Genomic DNA, 19,443 nt, shown 5'->3' with positions numbered 1-19,443 from the left:
TTTCTAATAGGGAAAAAACACCAAAAAGATAATAATAAACCATAAAGGAACAAGGATGGTTAAGGATGGAGAAGATTAACACGGATTACAAACGACGAACTTGAAAAATTAAGGCTAAAACCGTGAGGTACGGCTCCTTTAAACTGACGTGAACTGTAGAGTATTGTAGTATAGCATAAACGAACATACAGTTACATACTCACAATGCTTAAGATTCGCGACCCAGTCGTCCATTGAAACTCGCACGTCCTCGAAGTCAACCCAAGCGACAGCGAAAGTCATTCTAATGGCTTCCGCCTTCTCACGAAGTTGAAAGTATGTTAACTTGTACTGAGGCATGGCGAGAGAATTTACGAGCGGAGAGAAAAATAAACAGTGGGTTATTTAGTGCCAGTCGCCTGCTTATAAAGCTTTTGAGTTGAGTCACTCGGCCGTATCTTTAAAGTAAATAATTTGCTTTTTTCTTGTTTCACGTTGCCTAGGGGTCGCTTCAAGGCAAGCTTATGCTTTTAAGTTAAAGGAAACCTCTCTGGAGCTCTGGATTTGATTACTTTTCAATTTCACCTCGATGAATAAACGAATAGACCTTTTTCGACTGGGCGGTTTGTTGCCCCATTTCAGACCATGTAATGATACTCTTGAGAATGCTTCCTTTCAAATTTTTAAATAGTTGCGTGTATATGAATAAATAATTTTTAGATGCATAAAAGAACAATTCTCTAGAGAATATCACGTTGTCTGTAATGGGACAACAAACCGCGCGGCCGCCCAAGCGAAAAAGGTCTATTAAACGTACCCAAGTGCAGGTACGAGTTATAACAACTCTCTGGACCCATGGAATTTCTCGAAAGTCCAAAATATTTCGAACGGAAATTTCGGTAAAATAAGCCAGACCACGGTCTGCAATGCAACCATTGTTGCGTAAAGCCCGCCGGGTATTCACTTGCGACGCCAGCGTAATAACCATAAGAATAAAAGAAGCTTATGCGCTTGTGGGGAAGACATTAGCATAAGCATAATATCAAGGCCTCGAGTTCTTCTTATGCTTATGCTCACGTCGTTTTAATGTCCAATGGGGATATCATCCGGAGGAAGGGGGGGGGGGTACTCCCTCATATGGGCTATATAGATATGTGCGGTCCCAAAGGGTATGGGTTTTCAGCCGTTTTGGTCATAAATAGGATATCGATTTTGGCCATTTTGGTCATAAATAGGGTATGGTTTTTGCACTCGGGTCTTGAATTAAGTATGTTTTTTTTAGAAGAAGCTAGTTTTTCATCATTATCGATAAGACCATCAACAAAAGCCCTTCATGAATTATGTTTAGAGTAACTCTGCCAGACGCAACAGCCATAAATAGGGTATCGAATTTTTGGTCAGGTCACAAATAGGGTAGGGAAAATCGCAGATTTTAGTCATAAATAGGGTTAGGGTTTTGGGAAGTGGGCCGCATAACCCCACCCAATTTTTGAGGGTGTACCCCCGTGGGACATCATGGCATAAGCAAAAGCATGAGCGAAAGACTTTCAGCCAATCAGCGAGCACTTTATACTCATGTTAACCATGTCCTCACTAAACGAAAGCATAAGCATAAGAAGAACACATATGCTTATAATTGGGGATGTGTCGTAAGTGAGTACTGGGTAGAAACTTCGTTGAATTGCAATGCATTACTTTATCAGTGTTCGTTCAACATTTATATATTTTCGAAATATAATGCATAATTCTTAAAAACCTTAACTTTCTTTTGTTGAAGGTGAAACCTCTCCTCGAATATTTCTGTTCAAAGACCCGGGAGCTCCCCAGGGCCCTCCAAGTTCTGAGGTTGACTCCCGATGATTTGCAACCTGAAAGTCCAGGGATTGTCGAAGATGACGCAAATTTCCGGAGATTTCTCGAGTTCAGCCGGAGCAGGATTTTCGACAGATTTTCGAACACTGCTTTCAAGTCAGAAAATTATACTTTAGATAATCTCCCGAAGAAATCGGACCATAACCAACATCCAGTGTCATTATCAAAGTGTTCGTCTGAAAGTGGAACGTTATTTAAAGCGTCTATTACACTTCGTTCAAGCAATAGTATACCCCGAGGAAGGGAGAGAGGGAATTGGGTGGGGGAGGGGTGGGTTCTTTTTTGCTAAAGAAACGAAGGAGCAGAGTAAGGAGAGAACTTAAAGAACAGCGGGGAGGGGAGGGCATACAGTTTTGGCTGTTTGGAACGTATTTCTTTCAGCAGGACGAGGTGGGAGAGATTCTGACTTAGATACGCCACTGTTTAAAGTCGAAATATGCTGAAAAGTATATTTAGTAACTGTTATCAGTAATGTTGCGTATGCCAGCAATATGATTTTTCTTACATTAAGTCGAGAAATTTGTCATTTGCACGAATCGTTGTTTTTCAGCTTAAGACTGATAAACACTACTTAAATTCTCTAAGAAGAAAAAAAGTTAAAAAAAAAAATCATCGGCACATCTTGTTATCCACGGTCTCTGTTTTTTTTTTATGTCTAGCTGTCTTAGTAAATGTAGTCAACCATGCCAGCTGGTGGATTTTTCAACCACTGCAGAACCTTAGGTTGTGTTCGGACCAGCTCGTACCATGCCGATAAGGTGGGATATTCTTTCAGTTGTTCAGGAATTCCCTGCGCCTTTCCTTTCGCAAAGTAGCTGTTTAGAAAGGTAAACACCACTATATCTGCATAGGTCAGCTGTGGGATAAAATTAGATTTTCATTACTGGAAGAATATGGCGTATATAAAAAAAGTGCAAGCTGCACTATTCTCAACACCTCAGAAACCCTGGTTTAGGCGCTTGGGTAGGTTTCTTTTGTTCTCCCATAGACGCCGTCAATACACGTAATGGTAATTATTTTGAGTGACCCCACCCCTTACATAGTATATTTAATTGCAGTGGCTCCCCTCTGAAGCCATATACCGATTCCGCCCCCGCCCCCCCCCCCCTCCTCACCTCGCCCACGACCGCCCCCTTCTCTAAAAGAAATGAACGGTCCCTTAGACGTTTGCGGCAGCCTGAGGGCAGGAGGGGAGGGGAGAGGGGGGGGGGATGGTTGGGAGCTTAGAAGCTGGAAAGACTAGGAGAAGGCGAAAAGAGAGGGTGAGAAGTGAGATATCCAAGGTTGCTGGAACCGGAATGAACAACGACAACGTTTAAACAACGCAACATTGCATAATATTTTGAAACAGAAATGGCGGCAATTAGAAAGGATTAGAAAGTTAAATGGACGGAAGGAAGGCGGGCGCTTTAGCCCTCCACTATCGTTATCGCAGTAATTTAACATCTTTGTTTGTTTCTTTTTTTTTAAACGAACCATTTGCTTACCTTGTCTCCGATGAAGAATCCATGTTTACTATTGGCGACCAAGAACTTTTCAAAATATCCACATTTCGCTGGGATGGCTTCTTCAGAAGCAGTGGCTAAGGCTTTCTCCTGTTGCATAACAAGAGGGAAATGTCAGCCTGTAAACAGGGCTCCGATTGGGTTATAGGGCGAAAAACATAACAACAACAAAACAACAACAAAAACAAAGAGTGAATCGACCCGCTTCGCTCCCCAGTGTTTTTTTCGCCCTCGCTGGAAGCCTGTTCGCAGGCTAGAGAAATGCATGTATAGTGATCGAGGCTTCGAAACAACATCGCAAAAGAAGAAAAAATAGCGTCATAATAAATGATTTCCTGTATTTAGCTAATCTTATAGAGCAGCGGCTTTCGAAAGCAATCAAGTAATCAGATTGGTTTTGGTTTTACTACGTTTTGAGATTGGCTGAGTTGTCTAATTGGTAAGTAACTGGCTTGGTTTTGGTTTTACGATATTCAATTGAAGAAAACCCTATTGGCAAACGACCCTGCTTTCGCTTTTACACTACGCCGGCGGAATTTGAAAACGGAGGTTTCACTCTGAAAACGCGTCAAATGTTTTCCGTCTACACTACGAAGGATGAATTTAATAACGCAACAATCACCGGTCATTTTGGATTTGTGTTTGAGGAAAACTCGGTCAGAGAAATCACATGATTATCGTGACACCATCATTTTCGAAAAGCTCTGGTTTCGAAATGTTTACCGTACACACGAAAACGAAAAGCCGACGTTTTCAAATTCCTCCGGTTTGAAGAGCGTTTTCGAAAAGCTCCGTTTTCGTGACGGATTAGTGTGGACGGTAGGACTAACCGAAGAAATACAGCTGCGTTTTCAAACTGATTACTCCAGCGTAGCGTGGACGCGGCCTCAGATTCTATCCCCGAGTTTTGTTTTGCGCAATGCAAAGCCTACCACTGAACAGCACACAGCACAGACCCAAAATAGAGTTTACCTTACTATCCGGATCTTTCTCGTTAAATGCTTCAGATAGCATGCTTTCTAAGTCACCGATCACATCAGCCAACATGTCTGCCTGAGCCAGTTGGAAATTACCTTCTGGAGCAAGATCTAGAGAGAAGGACCCTTTGTGAAGATACACAGTCTCCGTAACGACCTTAGACTGCGACTAGTCTCTCTTTTACTCGGAAATCCGTGGAGAAGAACACGGCTCGCGGCTTCACATATCACACTCGCACGCTCATGATCCATCGCTCGCTTGTGTTGCGTTTTTCTTTGCGTTTTTCCCCACGGATTTTCGAGCAAAAGAGAGACTGCTCGCAGTCTATAATGGCCTCCCTATACGTTTCAGTTAGGACAATTCGTTAACAGTAAACATTGGAACCACCCACGGGAAAATGGAAGGTAGCCGCTTAAAGGAGCTACGTCCGGTTCTGCACGTCTTGAAAAGCTTAGCCTAAATTTTTCGAGTTCGTCGTTTGTAATCCGTGTTAATCTTCTCCATCCTTAGCCATCCTTGTTCCTTTATCGTTTATTATCATCTCTTTGATGTTTTTCTATCTTAGTAAACTACTATTTTCAGGTTTCCTTCAAAAATAACCAAAATAACTCAAAATACCGTGACTAAGCTCCTTTAAGACCAGGTATTCCGGAAGAAATCTACTATGCATTTTCTGCCCATTTGACTGAAAGGCTCTTGCTTGGATTCTGTTCCCGCGTGGTAAGGCAATTCTCAGAGAAGAGTTGAATTGATCGAAGACCGAGAATCGATTATTTATGTCAGATCAGATTTTCATATGGCTGAATACGTGTTTAGAATGAGCCCTCTAACCTCTAATAGGCAGTGGTTCAATGGTTCAATGGCATGATCTGCAGTTCACGAATACTGCGCAAACTCCAGTGACACAGACCCAACCTTCCCCCACTCGGATTGGGCGGTGGGTGGGGGCGGGGGGAAATTTAATCAAACTTCGGGACCGTATCAAGATTGAAAATATTTTCCTTGGTTTTGGATGTTTTTTCGCTCTGACACGATCAGCAGGTCAGCGAAAAGGTAGAACAAAGACAATAAATCGGATGAACGTTACTTACTTAGTTCCTTGGCCACATAGCTGAGGATAACCTTGGATTGAGTAAGGATTTTTCCGTCAACTTCTAATACTGGTAACTGGCCAGAGGGGCTTAATCCAGCTGACAAAAACAACAGAGAATAAGTTAGTCCAATTCTGGTTCTCTTTGTCACGCAACCCTACGCTCTCGGCGCAGTGTTGCGTGACAAAGAGACGGTCTGAATGACTCCGAGTGTAGGAAAAATTACAGAGCCTGACTGTGACACAGTTCTTGTCTTTGTTCAAAGAATCGAGGTATTGAAACCTTTTTAGACTGCGAGCAGTCTCTCTTTAGCTCGACGATCGGCGACAGAAGAACACAAACCAGGAGCGGCGGTGAGTGTTCTAACCGCGAGCCGCGAGTGGCGCGGGCGTAGCTGCTGGCCTCTGCTCGTTTGCATTTTTCCTCGCGGATTTTTAAGCAAATGAGAGACTGCTTGCAATCTAAAACCTTTTTGCACTGAAAACAAGTTTATTTAAAGACTATACTAGTGGTGATAAGGTGCTATACAAATTCTTATAGTTCGCCGCCGAGTATGTGATAAATTTGGGTTCCCAGCTCTAATCCCCCTGGGTTACTCCCTTATATGGGCTACATAGGTATGTGCGGCCCAAAATATACGGCCAGCGTGACATTATTTAAGGGTGCATTTCTTTAAGAAAATCCAAGATTGGATTCTTAAATCCGAAAGAATCCGAGAACGGATTTTGCATTTCTTTTCTAAACAGATCTCTCGGATCATGGTGCGTCAAAGGAACCGAAGAATACACTCTGGATTCTTCGGTTCCTTCAACGCACCATGATCCATGAGATCTTGGATTAATCTGTTTAGAAAAGAAACGCAAATCCGTTTTCGGATTTAAGAATCCAATCTTGGATTTTCTTAAAGAAACGCACCCCTAGACGCTCTTTGCCTTGTCACGCAATCTTTACTTTCTCAACTGAACTACGAGTGGTTGCCCTCTTTCTTCAGATACTGTGAACGATCGTAAATGAACAAATTGCCTCTCGATTTGTTTCGCACGTCGTATTCCTCTCATGTCAAAGAAAAATCTACGGTACGTAAGAAAAACGGCTGCTCAATCCGTCGGCTACTCCGGAAGGAACGCGTGACGAGTCTTAAGATCGGCACACACGAGGGGACCAGTCCATACGACTAGTCCCTGCAACAAGTCGCGGGGACAAGTCGCGGGGACAAGTCGCGGGGACAAGTCGCGGGGACAAGTCGCGGGGACAAGTCGCGGGGACAAGTCGCGGGGACAAGTCGCGGGGACAAGTCGCGGGGACAAGTCGCGGGCACAAGTCCCATCGTGTCAGCTAGCCATTTTTGCTTCAAAATCTAGTCGCTGGGCACCAATGTTTGGTCCGTGCGATTAGTCCCACGAATTCAAACTGGTTTCAATTTTTGGGTCAAGTCCCTGCGACTTGTTCCCCAAAACGCTTCGTGTGAACTGTTCGTGGGACAAGTCCCTGCGACCAGTCGCTTCGACGGGACTTGTCGCAGGGACTAGTTTCGGTATTAGATAACCCTGATAGCTCGATTGTTTTTGCTTTTCGTTAAAAACAAACAAAATATTCAAAGGGTCTGTAAACGTCTGCATTGAACAAAGCAATTAAAATTGACGAGATAATTTACGCAAATAAATGATCAGTGAGGTGTGACGCGTACACACGCTCAAGTTAAGTCGTAGGATTTTGAGAATGCGTCGTTTTTCGTCATCTAAACAGCTATGAAATTGCAAAGAAATTGTAATGTTTGGCAGCAACAAACAATAAGAAACAGAACTTGACTGGACAGCAGAAAAAGAGTAAAATCATCGCAAAACGTCCTTTCTTGACTTAGCCCGGCCGGTTTCACGCACTCGGTCAGTTCCAATACGCTAATCAGAGAAGGTTATCGCTTCACTTGATTGGGCAGTGGGAATGAAAGACAGGCCGCATATAAAGCGATTGAACCACAAAGCTGAGCTACTGAACGTTTCCCTGGATGTTCAGATCGACACAAAGGGTAGAAACAATCAACGTAACAACATATTTACAATACTCACAGTGTTTCAGCTCTGTAAACCACTCTTTCGGACCAACTCTATTGTCTTCAAATTCAACTCCGGCTACTGCGAACACAATCCGGATGGCTTCGGCCCTGCCTCTAATTGGAAAGTATGAAAGCTTGTATTTGGGCATTGCGAGAAGAAATGGCGAAAGACGACCTTTGTTTGAATGAACGACGGAATTAGGTAATTTGACACTGCGTAATTGGCGGTCCGTGTTGAAAGCCGAGAAAGGTCGAGAAGTGACAAACAGTTGCAGCCCCACCCCCGCCCCCACGGGCCGCACGCCTATGATTTTCCCCCCTAAAGATCCTGTATCCCGTTGTTATGCTTGTATGTTTTAACCCACTCTGTGAGACTAATAGGGCCTGTTCACGGGGAAAGAGGGTTACCCTAGCAAGCGGGTGACCCAAGCACTCACACATTTCGTCATTTTTCCTTCGTCGTGTTTACAAGGCAGCTAGGGTTACCCGGGTAGGCGGGTTACCCTGTCTGCGTGCTAGGGTTACCCTGGCAGGCGGGTTAACTTTTTCCCTTGTAAACACTCAAGGTAGGGTTAACCCGCCTAACCGGGTTAACTTCCTAATTGTTTCCAGACCCGCGCATGAAGTTGTCTAGGTTGTATGGTTGCCCTACCTGCGAAATCTATCTTTTGCCCTCCAGTTAGGGTTAACCCTCTTGTTAGGGTAACGCTCCCTCCTTGTAAACAGGGCCTAAATGAATCTTTAACCGTGCGCTGGTTGGTGGAAATTGCCCCAAGTATGCAGATGACCTGTACCTCTTTAAAACTTCTATTTTGATTCGTTCTTGTTAACAAAAATTTTGCCCAATTTCTGGTGTTTTTGAGCTTGCTTCAGATAGATTTCTTAAATTTATCACCAAGGGACTCATCTTTTGAAAAATTGGGTCACGTGATTAACCCAATGATTCCCGGAGCTTTTTGCCACAAACGCATTTTTTGGACTTTTTGGAGATTTTCAAGCTGGATCTGGGCCAGATTAGCTCCAATCTACTCAAAACGGCATTTGCAACATGACAGCATGCCTTTCTTTCAATTCCCATTAGGATCGCGTTTTACGACATTTTTGCTCAGGCATGCGCAGAAAAGTGACCAACGTTTTTAGGCTTTTCGAGTTTTTAGAATTTTTTTTTTGCCTTTCTTTTTTCTCCTTTTTTCTTTTCTGGGTATCATTGGAAAGACCTTTTCCTCCTGCAGAAGTTGAGCATAGATGATGCCAATTTTGGTCAAAGGTGATAACGTCAGAAGTGGAACTGTACGGGTCCGCAAATGATCCCAGGACCGCAAATGATCCCCAAATTGAACCCCAAATGATCCCGGACCGGAAATGATCCCCATATTGGACCGCAAATGATCCCGATCAAAAAATAAGGAATGGCATGGATTTATATCAGAGGAAGGTGAGAACATGTACAAAAATAATGAACTAAAAAACATATTTTATCATTTTACAAAAAAAACTTTCCACAATTGCTGTTTTGTTCTTCGAAGGGTACAGATCGTTTTCACTGTCACGCAATAACAGAAATAATAAATCGAAAACCAACCAATGGAAAAAGCTAAGAAGTTGTGATGTACGCTATAGAAGATAACTAAATAAGACACTTCTCCAAGTTTTAGGCCTGTGCGTTTCCCCAAACGTCAGATATTCGTCGTAAATGTTTCCTAGAAATTTACAGAGTCCAGTAGGAAAACGCCGTGTTGGTGTACATCCGTGGTACACCAATATGGCGGCCGGAATATAGTGTAAACATCTGGAACTTACTTTGGCTTTCTAGGCGACTGACTATCAGTACTAAACAAACAAGCATTTACATAAGCACTTTTCCTGATGCTCTAACTTCTAAAAAGGCTCAAAATCACGAGATAAGTATATATTTTTCAACAAAATCGATCGTAGCCTTGTGTCACGCAAGCTCCATAACTCTGAAATTCAAAATGCTCTGGTTTCCAAACGAAGCACGCTAATTGTAAACAGATATAAATATACCGCCTCTTATGCCTGATGAAGATAAAAACACGTCACATGAAGACGATCTATTGAATTAGAAGTCTTAGAAAAACACATACTTATCAACATTCTCGAAATCCCGGTGGCGATAGTATCAAACATCTATCTAAGAGCTAACTTGTCAAAACGAAGTGCAAGCCTTGGCCTTGCGTGGTCATGAAGCTGAACTTCATAACTATAGCTTGGAATTTTGGCTTCTTAGAATACTCAAGTAGTCATTTCCGAGGAATTAAAGCCAAAATACGACCAAGGAAAAATTATAAAATAAATTTGTTCAAATTTCCAGTGCTACACACTAGGTGTTTTACAGAGTGATGAAGCGTTGTAGGCTTGTGGGTCTACTCAGGTGACAGCGTCTTCTGCAATAGTTACTTCATAGTTAGATTTTAGTTTAAAACTTTAGACGAGTGGCGTTAATGGCTGATAAAATGTGATTTAACTATAACACCGAAATATCAATGTGTAACAAAGGAGGATATGTAGCGTATGTTGCACTGATCATAATTCTACTGAGAATTGCAAAGAAATGTAAGCCAAGTCGTGTTTTGATCATTGAGTGGTGATATTCATAACATCGTAGTTAGCAACAAAGTTAAGTCGAAAGTATGAAAAAAAAAAATCAAGTTGTAAGCCATTATAATTATAAGATGGCTTAAATAAAAACATCGGTATTCACGTACGCCAATTCTCTATCCACACCATCCCACCATCCACGCCATTCCTTATTTTTTGATCGGGATCATTTGCGGTCCAAAATGGGGATCATTTCCGGTCCGGGATCATTTGCGGTCCAATTTGGGGATCATTTGCGGACCGGGATCATTTGCGGTCCTGGGATCATTTGCGGACCCGTACAGAATAAAGGCCAAGGCTCGTCACAGTCGGTTACGGTCGGCGCGGGAGTCAATGGGTTAATCTGCTCCTCTTTTGTTTTTACGGCTAGGGGCATTGTTTGTGTTGAATACCTATTGTTTCGTTTGGCGAATCATGAAGACCCTTGTAAAACGGTGCGTGGTCACCCCAAGTATGCCGTTATTTTTCACTTAATTATCCTGGACACCAAAACCCCCAGTAGGGCTTTGTGATTGTTATGCATGTACTCCTTGGTATCTGACTACTAAAAAGTCACACTCTGTTTCAAACACTCGTCTAATTAAAGAAAAGATAGGTGACCTTGAATTATTGGAGAAGGGGCACTGCAGTTATCAACGGTTTGGCGTTCAAACGAGGCGAAAGGGATAATTCTGTGTGTTGCTGGGTTTCCTGTATTGTTCATATATTTTTCCCGCCGTTTATTTCCTGCGTTTAGGTCACGTGACCTTTACGAGTGTCCATGTAATGGCGAGCGTCGGCAGTTGTGTGTATGGGATTCACTCGAAGTAACGACGGATAAGACGAATAAGACGGATAAAGACGCGGACAATTGATGGTGTTATGTACAAGCAAACAGGAGCGTCTCATTGGAGTGTTAGTCGAATTAAAGTTAGTGAACTAGAGTGAATCTTGCCTATTGAAACCGAGGGAATTGGAAATTGGCCCTTACACTGCATTGTACGGACCCTTTGACCTCGTTCGCATGTCTTTATTTGACCGCAGAATGAATCAACTGTAATCACAATACGTATACGTGGTTGTACCTAGGGGAGCACAGTTTTTCGTTTATTTCCCCTGGGAAGTGAATTGTAAACAGATCACTCCTGAAAGTTCCTCAAATTGTTTTTTTTTTTTTTCTTCCTTTTATTTCCTCCTAAAAGTATAAATGACATAGATGCTGTCTACATGATATCACAGAGAGGATAAACTTCCCGGTTGGGGGCGAGGGGGAGGGCTACCCCATCTAATCATGGACTGTACGGGGAGGTTTCAGCTATATAAAGGGGTAGGGAATTCACAAGTCGAAGTATATGAAATGGCAGGGAAATCTGTCACCTTCACTCCTGCCACAACCTGAGCTGAATGAAGTATACTTTTTGGTTAACATCCCTTCTGGACATGCTTGATGTTCTTCCGTAGTATTGTTCATTAACTTGAACGATATACGAAAGGCGAAGGGTATCTTTCCCGCCAAAATGGTATACAATAGGGTAAGGGGGTGGACCTCGCTCGGGGTGGAGCCTCCCCGTATAAAACCTTGTAAAGCCCTCTCCCCCCCCCCCCCCCCCCTCCCCGCCACCTCCAGGATAAAGGTGTGCACGTTTTTGGGCTACAGAGAAGTTTGTGGTCGTTTCTCCAGCCACGCCTGAAGCTTGGGTTCATCCCTGACCTTCTTGTACAATGCGGTGAGACGCGGGAGACCTTTCAAAACATCTGGTACTTCAGGCTTGCCTTTTGCTATGTAGCTGTTGAAGAACGCGAAGAAGCAGATGTCTGCAAAGCTCAGCTGTCAGGAGGAAAAGAAAAACAAATGGTCACAGTTTCAAAAACTTAAACCTTAGTGCTGCGTTTAGAAGGTTTCAGGGTGACAGGTCTCGCTGTTTATGGAAGAGCAACGCGAATAGCATAAGTTCTTTGTGTGTTTATATTAGTTTTACATAGTAATAGTACTATCGCAATAAGATAAACAAATCTATTTTTTTACTGCGCCTAAATTTAAGTTCACTCATTCGCTCGTTCGCTCGTTCGCTCGCTACAATGAAGGATTTATACCACGAGTGATCGCATGATACTTGGAAATTCTCTCGAAATTTGAAAGGAATTTAAAGAATTATCAGAAAATTGCGAACGCGAACATTAATTTGCACTGCAGAGCAACTTGAAAATTTACGACAAATTGGCCTGCTCTGAGCCAAGTGCAGTGAAATAATTTTCTACATCATATAATAATATCCTAAAATAACTTACCTTATTTCCAACACAGTAAACTTCATCCTTAGGATTTTTTTCCAAGAATTTTTCCAGATATTTGCATGCCTTGGGTAATGATTCCTTTTCAAACTTTTCCATAAGAGCTTTCTAAAGAGTAAAAAGAAAAGGTAAATGGCAAATAAAAACATTCGTTTATAGGCCATTGCGGAGTTACTTTGTGCCTCTATCTGTTTTAAAACGAGTCCTCGGGCAAAACGTTTCATATGAAAATGAGTTTGATTTGCATGAACATGAACCTGTAGAGGGAACAAATTTTCATATGAATGGTTTTGCAGGAAGACTTGTTTTCACACAGAGGCAAAAGGCAACACGGGAATGGCCTATTGTAAACATGGCTGTTAAGACCGAACAATTCTTGTTATAATTTTATTTTAATATGTAAGTTCTATTCTAACGTGGTTTTATTCTTTATGTTTTCTTCTGGAGAGAGCAACATGCTGTTTACGAATGAAACGTTTCTAATATTAAAATACGTTACTTCTTGATATATTTAGTAAATAACAGATAGTCTTTTAGAACTTTTAAAAACTAATCAGTCAGTCGGTCGGCCGGTCGGTCGGTCGGTTGATCGGTCGTTCGGTCGATCGGTCGGTTAGTCAGTTAGTCAGTCAATCAGTGAGTGAGTGAGTGAGTGAGTGAGTCAGTCAGTTAATCAGTTAGTTAGTCAGTCAGTTCGTCCGTTCGTCAGTCAGTCAGTCAGTCAGACAGTCAGTCAGTCAGTCAGTCAGACAGTCAGTCAGTCAGTCAGTCAGTCAGACAGTCAGTCAGTCAGTCAGTCAGTCAGTCAGTCAGTATCCTGTAGTTACCGTCTACCTGTTCCTCTGGGTTGGTGCAAACTACGGCTCGAACAATCTCGTTTTCTAAGTCATACACTCCTTCAGAAAACATGTCTGCAAGTGCCTGCTGTAAATCTGTGCTAGGCATCAAACCTATTGAAAACAACCGAAAAAAAACAAACAAACAAACAAAAGATAAAAACAAATGCAGCACCATTAATTATACAGCTATTGTCTATCACCTGAGGTGGTCCAAGAGATTCTTTGATTTTTCTATACGCTCTAAATAGGACACCCTCCTAACCCCCACTCCACGCCTGGTCCGCGCTCTAAGACTCTGAGGATCATACCGAAAGATTCTTTATAAAATAACTGAGATACTACACGCGCTCTGATTGGTCGTTAATTTACACGTGACGTTTCAGATGCGCGCGTATTCTTGAAAAATATTTTATAAAAGCAATAGAGTACTTCATCCGTATTTACCTTTATAGCCTCATCTAAACACTTTGGGGTTTGGGAGAATTATCGAAAGTTATGCAAACCATCGACCGCATCTTAGGTTTGCAAAACTTTGTCAAATTCTCCTAAATCTTCAGAACTCTCGGAAAAGTGTTCTATTAAAAAATGACTAACTTCTATTACCTCTTAGGATGCAAAGCATTGTGATACATACCATGTCGTTTAGCCACAAAACGGAGAATGGTCATGGACTGAGAAAGCGTTACACCCTCGACTTCAAGAAGAGGAATCTGACCAAAAGGACATTTCCCACCTGGAAAGAAAACGATTACAACAAATCCATGAGCGGGAACTATAAAACACAACTTCAGTTATAAATGGTTGTGATTATATCCTATATAACTATTATAGGGTTGCACTAGAATAAGTAATAATAAAAAACCTGTCATGCCTGTTTTTCATAGTGTCATAGCTTGAGCCACACCTAGATTGTTCTCCTTTAGGGGTCTAATTCAAATTTCCGACGGGCGTCCCCGACCTTTTCATATAAGAGGGTCCCCGAGGAAAGGGGGGGGGGGGGGGAAGCATTACGTCTCATTACCACCGATATAACAATATTCTAACATGGCTCCGAGGCTTTCAGGACAAACTTCTATATTTGGGTTTTTGCTTTGTATCCAAGTCTCTTTTGGGAATTGAAGGACAAAAGAAACTTACAAAATTTGCAATTTTGACCCGAAAGCCTTGGAGCCATGTTAGAATTTTGATATGTCGAACGTGGCCTATTGAAACTTCAATTCTTATCATATTTTATATGAAAGATCTATTTCATTGCAATGCATCCACGTGGAAACAATGGCATGCTGTTGACAGTTTAATTACGCGGGGGCTGAATGGCGGCTTCAATCTTTTGTCAACAGGCTCTCCCTTTTTCTTCCTTCACACTTCATGTTCCTTTCGGCGTCGGAGCTATGTTAGAATTTTTGATATATCGAACGTGGCCTATTGAAACTTAAATTCTTATCATACTTTATATGAAAGATATATTTCATTGCAATGCATCCTCGTGGAGACAATGGCATGCTGTTGCCGGGGGAACAGGTTAATTACACGGGGGCTGAATGGCGGCTTCGGTCCTTTTTCAACAGGCTCTTCCTCCTTCTCCCTTCACACTTCGTGTTCCGTTTTCGCTTCTTTTCCTTCCAGCTTTTTCTTTGTCCCATCCTTAGCCTGCAAATAGGCTCCCGGCGAGGAGGGAAACTGAGCCTGTTCGCAAACTACCCTATCCACGACAAGAGAGTCTGTTCACTGGCTAAGTTTTAAACTACTTGAAAATATACATTTGAATTAGAATCCTATCGTCCTTTAAACAGTTAGGATTATTTAGTATTTTAAACACGCAAGGTGCTGGTTTTATAATTTGACACTGCGTCGAGGGGAGTATTTCCATACCATTAAGTATTTGAATTGATAACATGTATCTGTGCCCCCCCCCCCCCTCCCCCCGTGTTCTTATAATGTCGTGGTGACTCTAAACAAGCAAGCAAACAAACAAACAAACAAACAAAGCAAACAAAGCAAACAAAGCAAACAAACAAACAAAAAAACAAAGAAAAAAACCACAGCAAAGAACGCGGTTGATCCTGGTTATTACTTGAATGTCATGCTTGGATGAATTACACACTTTATTTTTATCTGTTTAGGAACTGTTTATCGGAAATGCTGCATAAGTTGATGTCGGTGATCACATGAAATATTTATAGGGTGACTAGTCATTTACGCAGCTAGGCAAGAATGTAAAGAATTCAAAATTGGGTTGATATCGTTAGCTCAGTCAGAGCTTTATCAACATCGATCTCTCACGGATGACTTTCATATCAAATATTCTCCAATTTCTGATTGTTTGACCGAGTCCCATAGACTAGGTATCAAACGTTGTAATTGAGAAGACGCAAGTTTAGCGCCTGAATGACTCAGCACGCAGCGTTGCCTGCTCAAATGAATACTAACACTTACTATTTTTTAAAGGTAGCCAGTCTGCTTGGTTGTCAAAGCTAATTCGGATGTCTTCGTAGTCTACTCCAGCGTAGGCAAACACAAGTCGTGTTGGTTCAGCTCGAGCCCTTAAATTGAAGTAAGTCAACTTGTATGTGGTCGCCATGATAGCTGTGGACGTATGCAAGAATTCTTTGAGCGTCAAGAAGCGTGGACGTATCTCATTTATTTACGTTCACTCGTCCGTATTAAATAAACAGTCAATATCGTAAATGTTACGTATAGCGTAATGAGGTTATTATAACAGAATGTCACTACTGAGCATCTTCCTTTCTTTCAAGCCAGGATCCGTAGCCAATCAGCAAAAGGAGAGAGACTATTGTTAATCGTACCTTTATTAATGTAGTGTCTTTGTTGTATTGAAAACGCTGTTTTTCATTGAAACAGCTATGAGGTACGGGAAGCTACGTGTGTGTGTGTGTGTGTGTGTTTGTGGGGGGGGGGGGGTGAGGGGTGAGGATAGGAGGAACTCTCACGTGTGAAAAGATCTGTGATGCTCGTCGGGAAATTTGAATTAAACTACTAAAAGAGATCATTTCCGAAGCAAGACGACGAGCACCCCCCGACCTTTTCACATGGGAGGCCCCCCCCCACCACCACCCCGGGATTTCATAGCAACAAACAGACTGAAATACAGTAAAAGAGTAAAATCATCCCAAAACGTCCATTTTTGACTCAGCTTCAGTGCAATGTGGTAATCACTACGATGTCTGGCAAGGTCACTGTTTCACTTTAATTTGTTAAGTACTGGAATTAAAAGAGCAGCTAGCCGCATAGAAAGCGATCGATCCACAAAACTGAACTAGGAAGCGTAAATTTGCATGTTCAGATCAACACAAAGCAAAGCAACAAACACTGTAACAACACAATGTTTCAGCCTTATAAACTGTAACAAGTGCAGTTTCGCTCGTCCTCTATTAGGAGACATACAACGGGCTCTCAGAGGAGTCCGTCGCATGCACTTATCTTCAAACGAGATTCTCAGCTGTCCTGTGAACTACACAAGGGCTCTGCATAAAAGAGGATGCAAATCACCTAGTTTTGTTTTCGTCGTTCCCGGGCGCCTAATGCGATCGGTACGGTATTCGGATAATGCAGGATCAGTTTCAACAACTAGAAACCAAAATGTCAGAAAATGGCACAATAGTGGAATAATCTGAATCCGTTATTCCATTATTTAACATATATTACGAGCGGACATTCTGGCTTTACTCGCAAAATCTCCGCGCGTATCATACATTTAACTATCGAATAAGGTGTATATATACTGTATTTTACTTACGGTTCAATAGTCCGTATCGAACGAGCAGTCAGTATCGTAGTGCGGCGAAACGAAATTATTATAATTGATCGAAACTACAAGCTTTCTCTTTCCTTTAAAGCTAAGACCTGAGGAATCAATGAAAGGAGACGAACGATTGTTGTTCTTGCAGTGTCACATAATTTATAAGTGGTGTACATGACTCAGCGCCTCTTAACAAACTCGTTCCGATATTGGTATTGATACTGATATTAGACCTTATAGTTAATTGAGATATTTTGAGTGAGTATGGAAAATTGACAATTGCGAAATGCACAAATTTGTGAAGCACATGATAAATTTGGAGGATGATTTAGCAGGTTTCGTAAGGTCTCACATGAATGGCTTGCTACCCTTTGAGGGAACAATAGAACAAACAACAAAAACAATGCCCCTAGCCCTAAAACATTAACAGCTGCTAACAATGAAGAGAATTACAAGTTTACCAGAGCTGGTACACTTCTGACTTTGGAAAGCTTCGATCCAGAAAGGGCCTACTGAACGCGGATTGTCACGAAAATGCTATTTTGTTTTCAATGCACTTCATGATGTTTTTCTTATGAATAATTTCGACAGTGGCTAAATGTTTGCGGTAAAAGTTACCGCGGAACTTTCAATTAAGATTTTTTGTGGATCTTGGAGAAAACTGCACAAGTCAGAACCATTGAACCCCGCAAAAGTTTCGTGCAGCACGGTAGGTATCGACACGTAATCATCACTCATAGTGAACACGTGACAGCATGTGGGTGCCGTCTTGTGGTGAGAGACCCACACAGTCAATATCAAATGAGTCGAACTCGCAGAATATACAACAGTGATCAGTGAATGCATGCCTTTGGTTTCCTTGTTTCATTGTGTGTAATCTGTTAAATCCTTGTTAACCTACATCGGACGTTCTGTTTTCCTCTTCTGCCAGGCGAATGATCGGTCCGGGTTGTTCGAAAGTCGGCTAACGCTAACCCAGGATATAAAACTGTTTCACTGCTTAAGTATTGTGTAGTTTGGGATTATTCAACTCAAGACTGAAGGACAAAAAAATATACATGGACAGTAAACAGTTACCTTTCCGAAAAGTTACAAAAATGAAATCAAAATTCTCTCTAATCCTTACGGTTAGCTTAATCAGACTTTGCACAGCCCGGATCTGTTTTCTCGAGGTTCTTCCAAAAACTTATCCTAAAACGGCGCCATTCATGCGATAAGCATAACAGAAAATGGCGCTCATCCATTTCTGCGTATCGACAGGTTACCCCAAACAAGGATTAGGAAATTAACGTGGAACAAGCAAAAAAAAAAAAAAAAAAAAAAAAAAAAAAAAAAAAAAATGAAGGTTACTTCCCCATCAGGAGTAAGGATGCCCTTAATTGAGCCCTTACTCTGTTTAACTCAAGACCTATTCATGTCGCTACCCAGCAAGTTCGACAAAACGCCGTAATAATACAAATATGTTGTGACCCTGCTTAGACAACCCAGATCCTTCCAAGACTATTAAACGCAATCACCTGGTCTAGGCAACATTTCGTTACAACTTCAAATGACCCCGTTGATGGCATGGGACCAAACAATGACTTATAACAAAATCGGCCAACTTCATGTAAGAGCAGCTCATTTGCTGTTCCGATCCAATATCCTATTGAAAACGTCTTGGCGAAACAACAATCTGATTGACCAGATATACCCTGTTTAAGACGCTAAATTGTGAGAACTGTACACCCTGCTCAAGACCGCCTAAAGACTCTATTCCAGCTTGAAGTTTGGAGCTTTGCGCAACCCTGGCACTAATACTTTTCACTCGCTTGAAAAAGATCGCTTCAGTCTTTAACAGACTGAAACGAAGGATCCTATCCAGGGCTGCAAATAATTTTTCTCTCTATAAAGGACATATGTCCCACGAAGACACCATCTTGGTCGGAAATCACCTTAAAAAGTAAGATTTACTCAAGATCGATTTTTATTCATCCTTACCGTAAAATGATTTACGATTAAAAAAAAAAAAAAAAAAAAAACTGTCCGGACATCACCTCCGACCACAGTTGGAATTTCGTCGGACATGAGAAAATTTTGGTCGGCCAGTGTCCGATGACCGAATGCTCCCAACAACCTTTCGAAAACACAGGTTTGTCGTGTTTGTGTGGTCGCAGGCAAAAACAGACTTTAAAAAACACTATAATATTGCAATATTGTTTGGCAAGCGTGATTCCAGTCGGACCTCATGGCTTTCGAAGCGTACGCGGAAAGGATTCGTATATCACGTTTCCGGCTCCAGAACCAAAACAGAGAATGTTCAAAACTCGCGTACTATCGTTTTGGACGGGACTTAAGAAAGACACGTAAGAAAAGCTGACAGCCCATTTTCCCCCTTCTTATCGCAAAATTAAACATTAAAATATTTTGCCTGTTATCTTTGACTACCGAAGACTCTGTAAATATTGTTTGGGAACATCTGATTCCCATAAAAAAA

General features: G+C 41.8%; 2 protein-coding genes across 2 annotated transcripts; both read right to left on the bottom strand.

Annotated features, from left to right (window-relative positions):
- Positions 1–2,286: 2,286 nt before the first annotated feature.
- On the bottom strand, positions 2,287–7,708 carry LOC110067144 (glutathione S-transferase 1-like). Its single transcript, XM_020774438.2, has 5 exons — positions 7,492–7,708; positions 5,426–5,524; positions 4,329–4,444; positions 3,339–3,446; positions 2,287–2,707 (listed from the first exon to the last, which is right to left on the bottom strand). Exons 1-5 carry the CDS (start codon positions 7,625–7,627, stop codon positions 2,516–2,518), a joined length of 651 nt encoding a protein of 216 aa, XP_020630097.1. The 5' UTR covers positions 7,628–7,708; the 3' UTR covers positions 2,287–2,515.
- Positions 7,709–11,237: 3,529 nt separating this feature from the next.
- Positions 11,238–17,135, bottom strand: LOC110067146 (hematopoietic prostaglandin D synthase-like). The gene is made up of 6 exons (XM_020774439.2): positions 16,965–17,135; positions 15,644–15,793; positions 13,842–13,940; positions 13,203–13,318; positions 12,366–12,476; positions 11,238–11,904 (listed from the first exon to the last, which is right to left on the bottom strand). The coding sequence occupies exons 2-6, from the start codon at positions 15,786–15,788 to the stop codon at positions 11,728–11,730; spliced, it is 648 nt and encodes a 215-aa protein (XP_020630098.1). The 5' UTR covers positions 15,789–15,793; positions 16,965–17,135; the 3' UTR covers positions 11,238–11,727.
- Positions 17,136–19,443: the final 2,308 nt, after the last annotated feature.

Source organism: Orbicella faveolata, unplaced genomic scaffold, assembly GCF_042242905.1.
Source record: "Orbicella faveolata isolate gen_17 unplaced genomic scaffold, um_ofav_v1 contig_34, whole genome shotgun sequence".
Classification (NCBI taxonomy): Eukaryota; Metazoa; Cnidaria; class Anthozoa; order Scleractinia; family Merulinidae; genus Orbicella; species Orbicella faveolata.
This window is presented reverse-complemented; position numbering and strand designations above follow the sequence as displayed.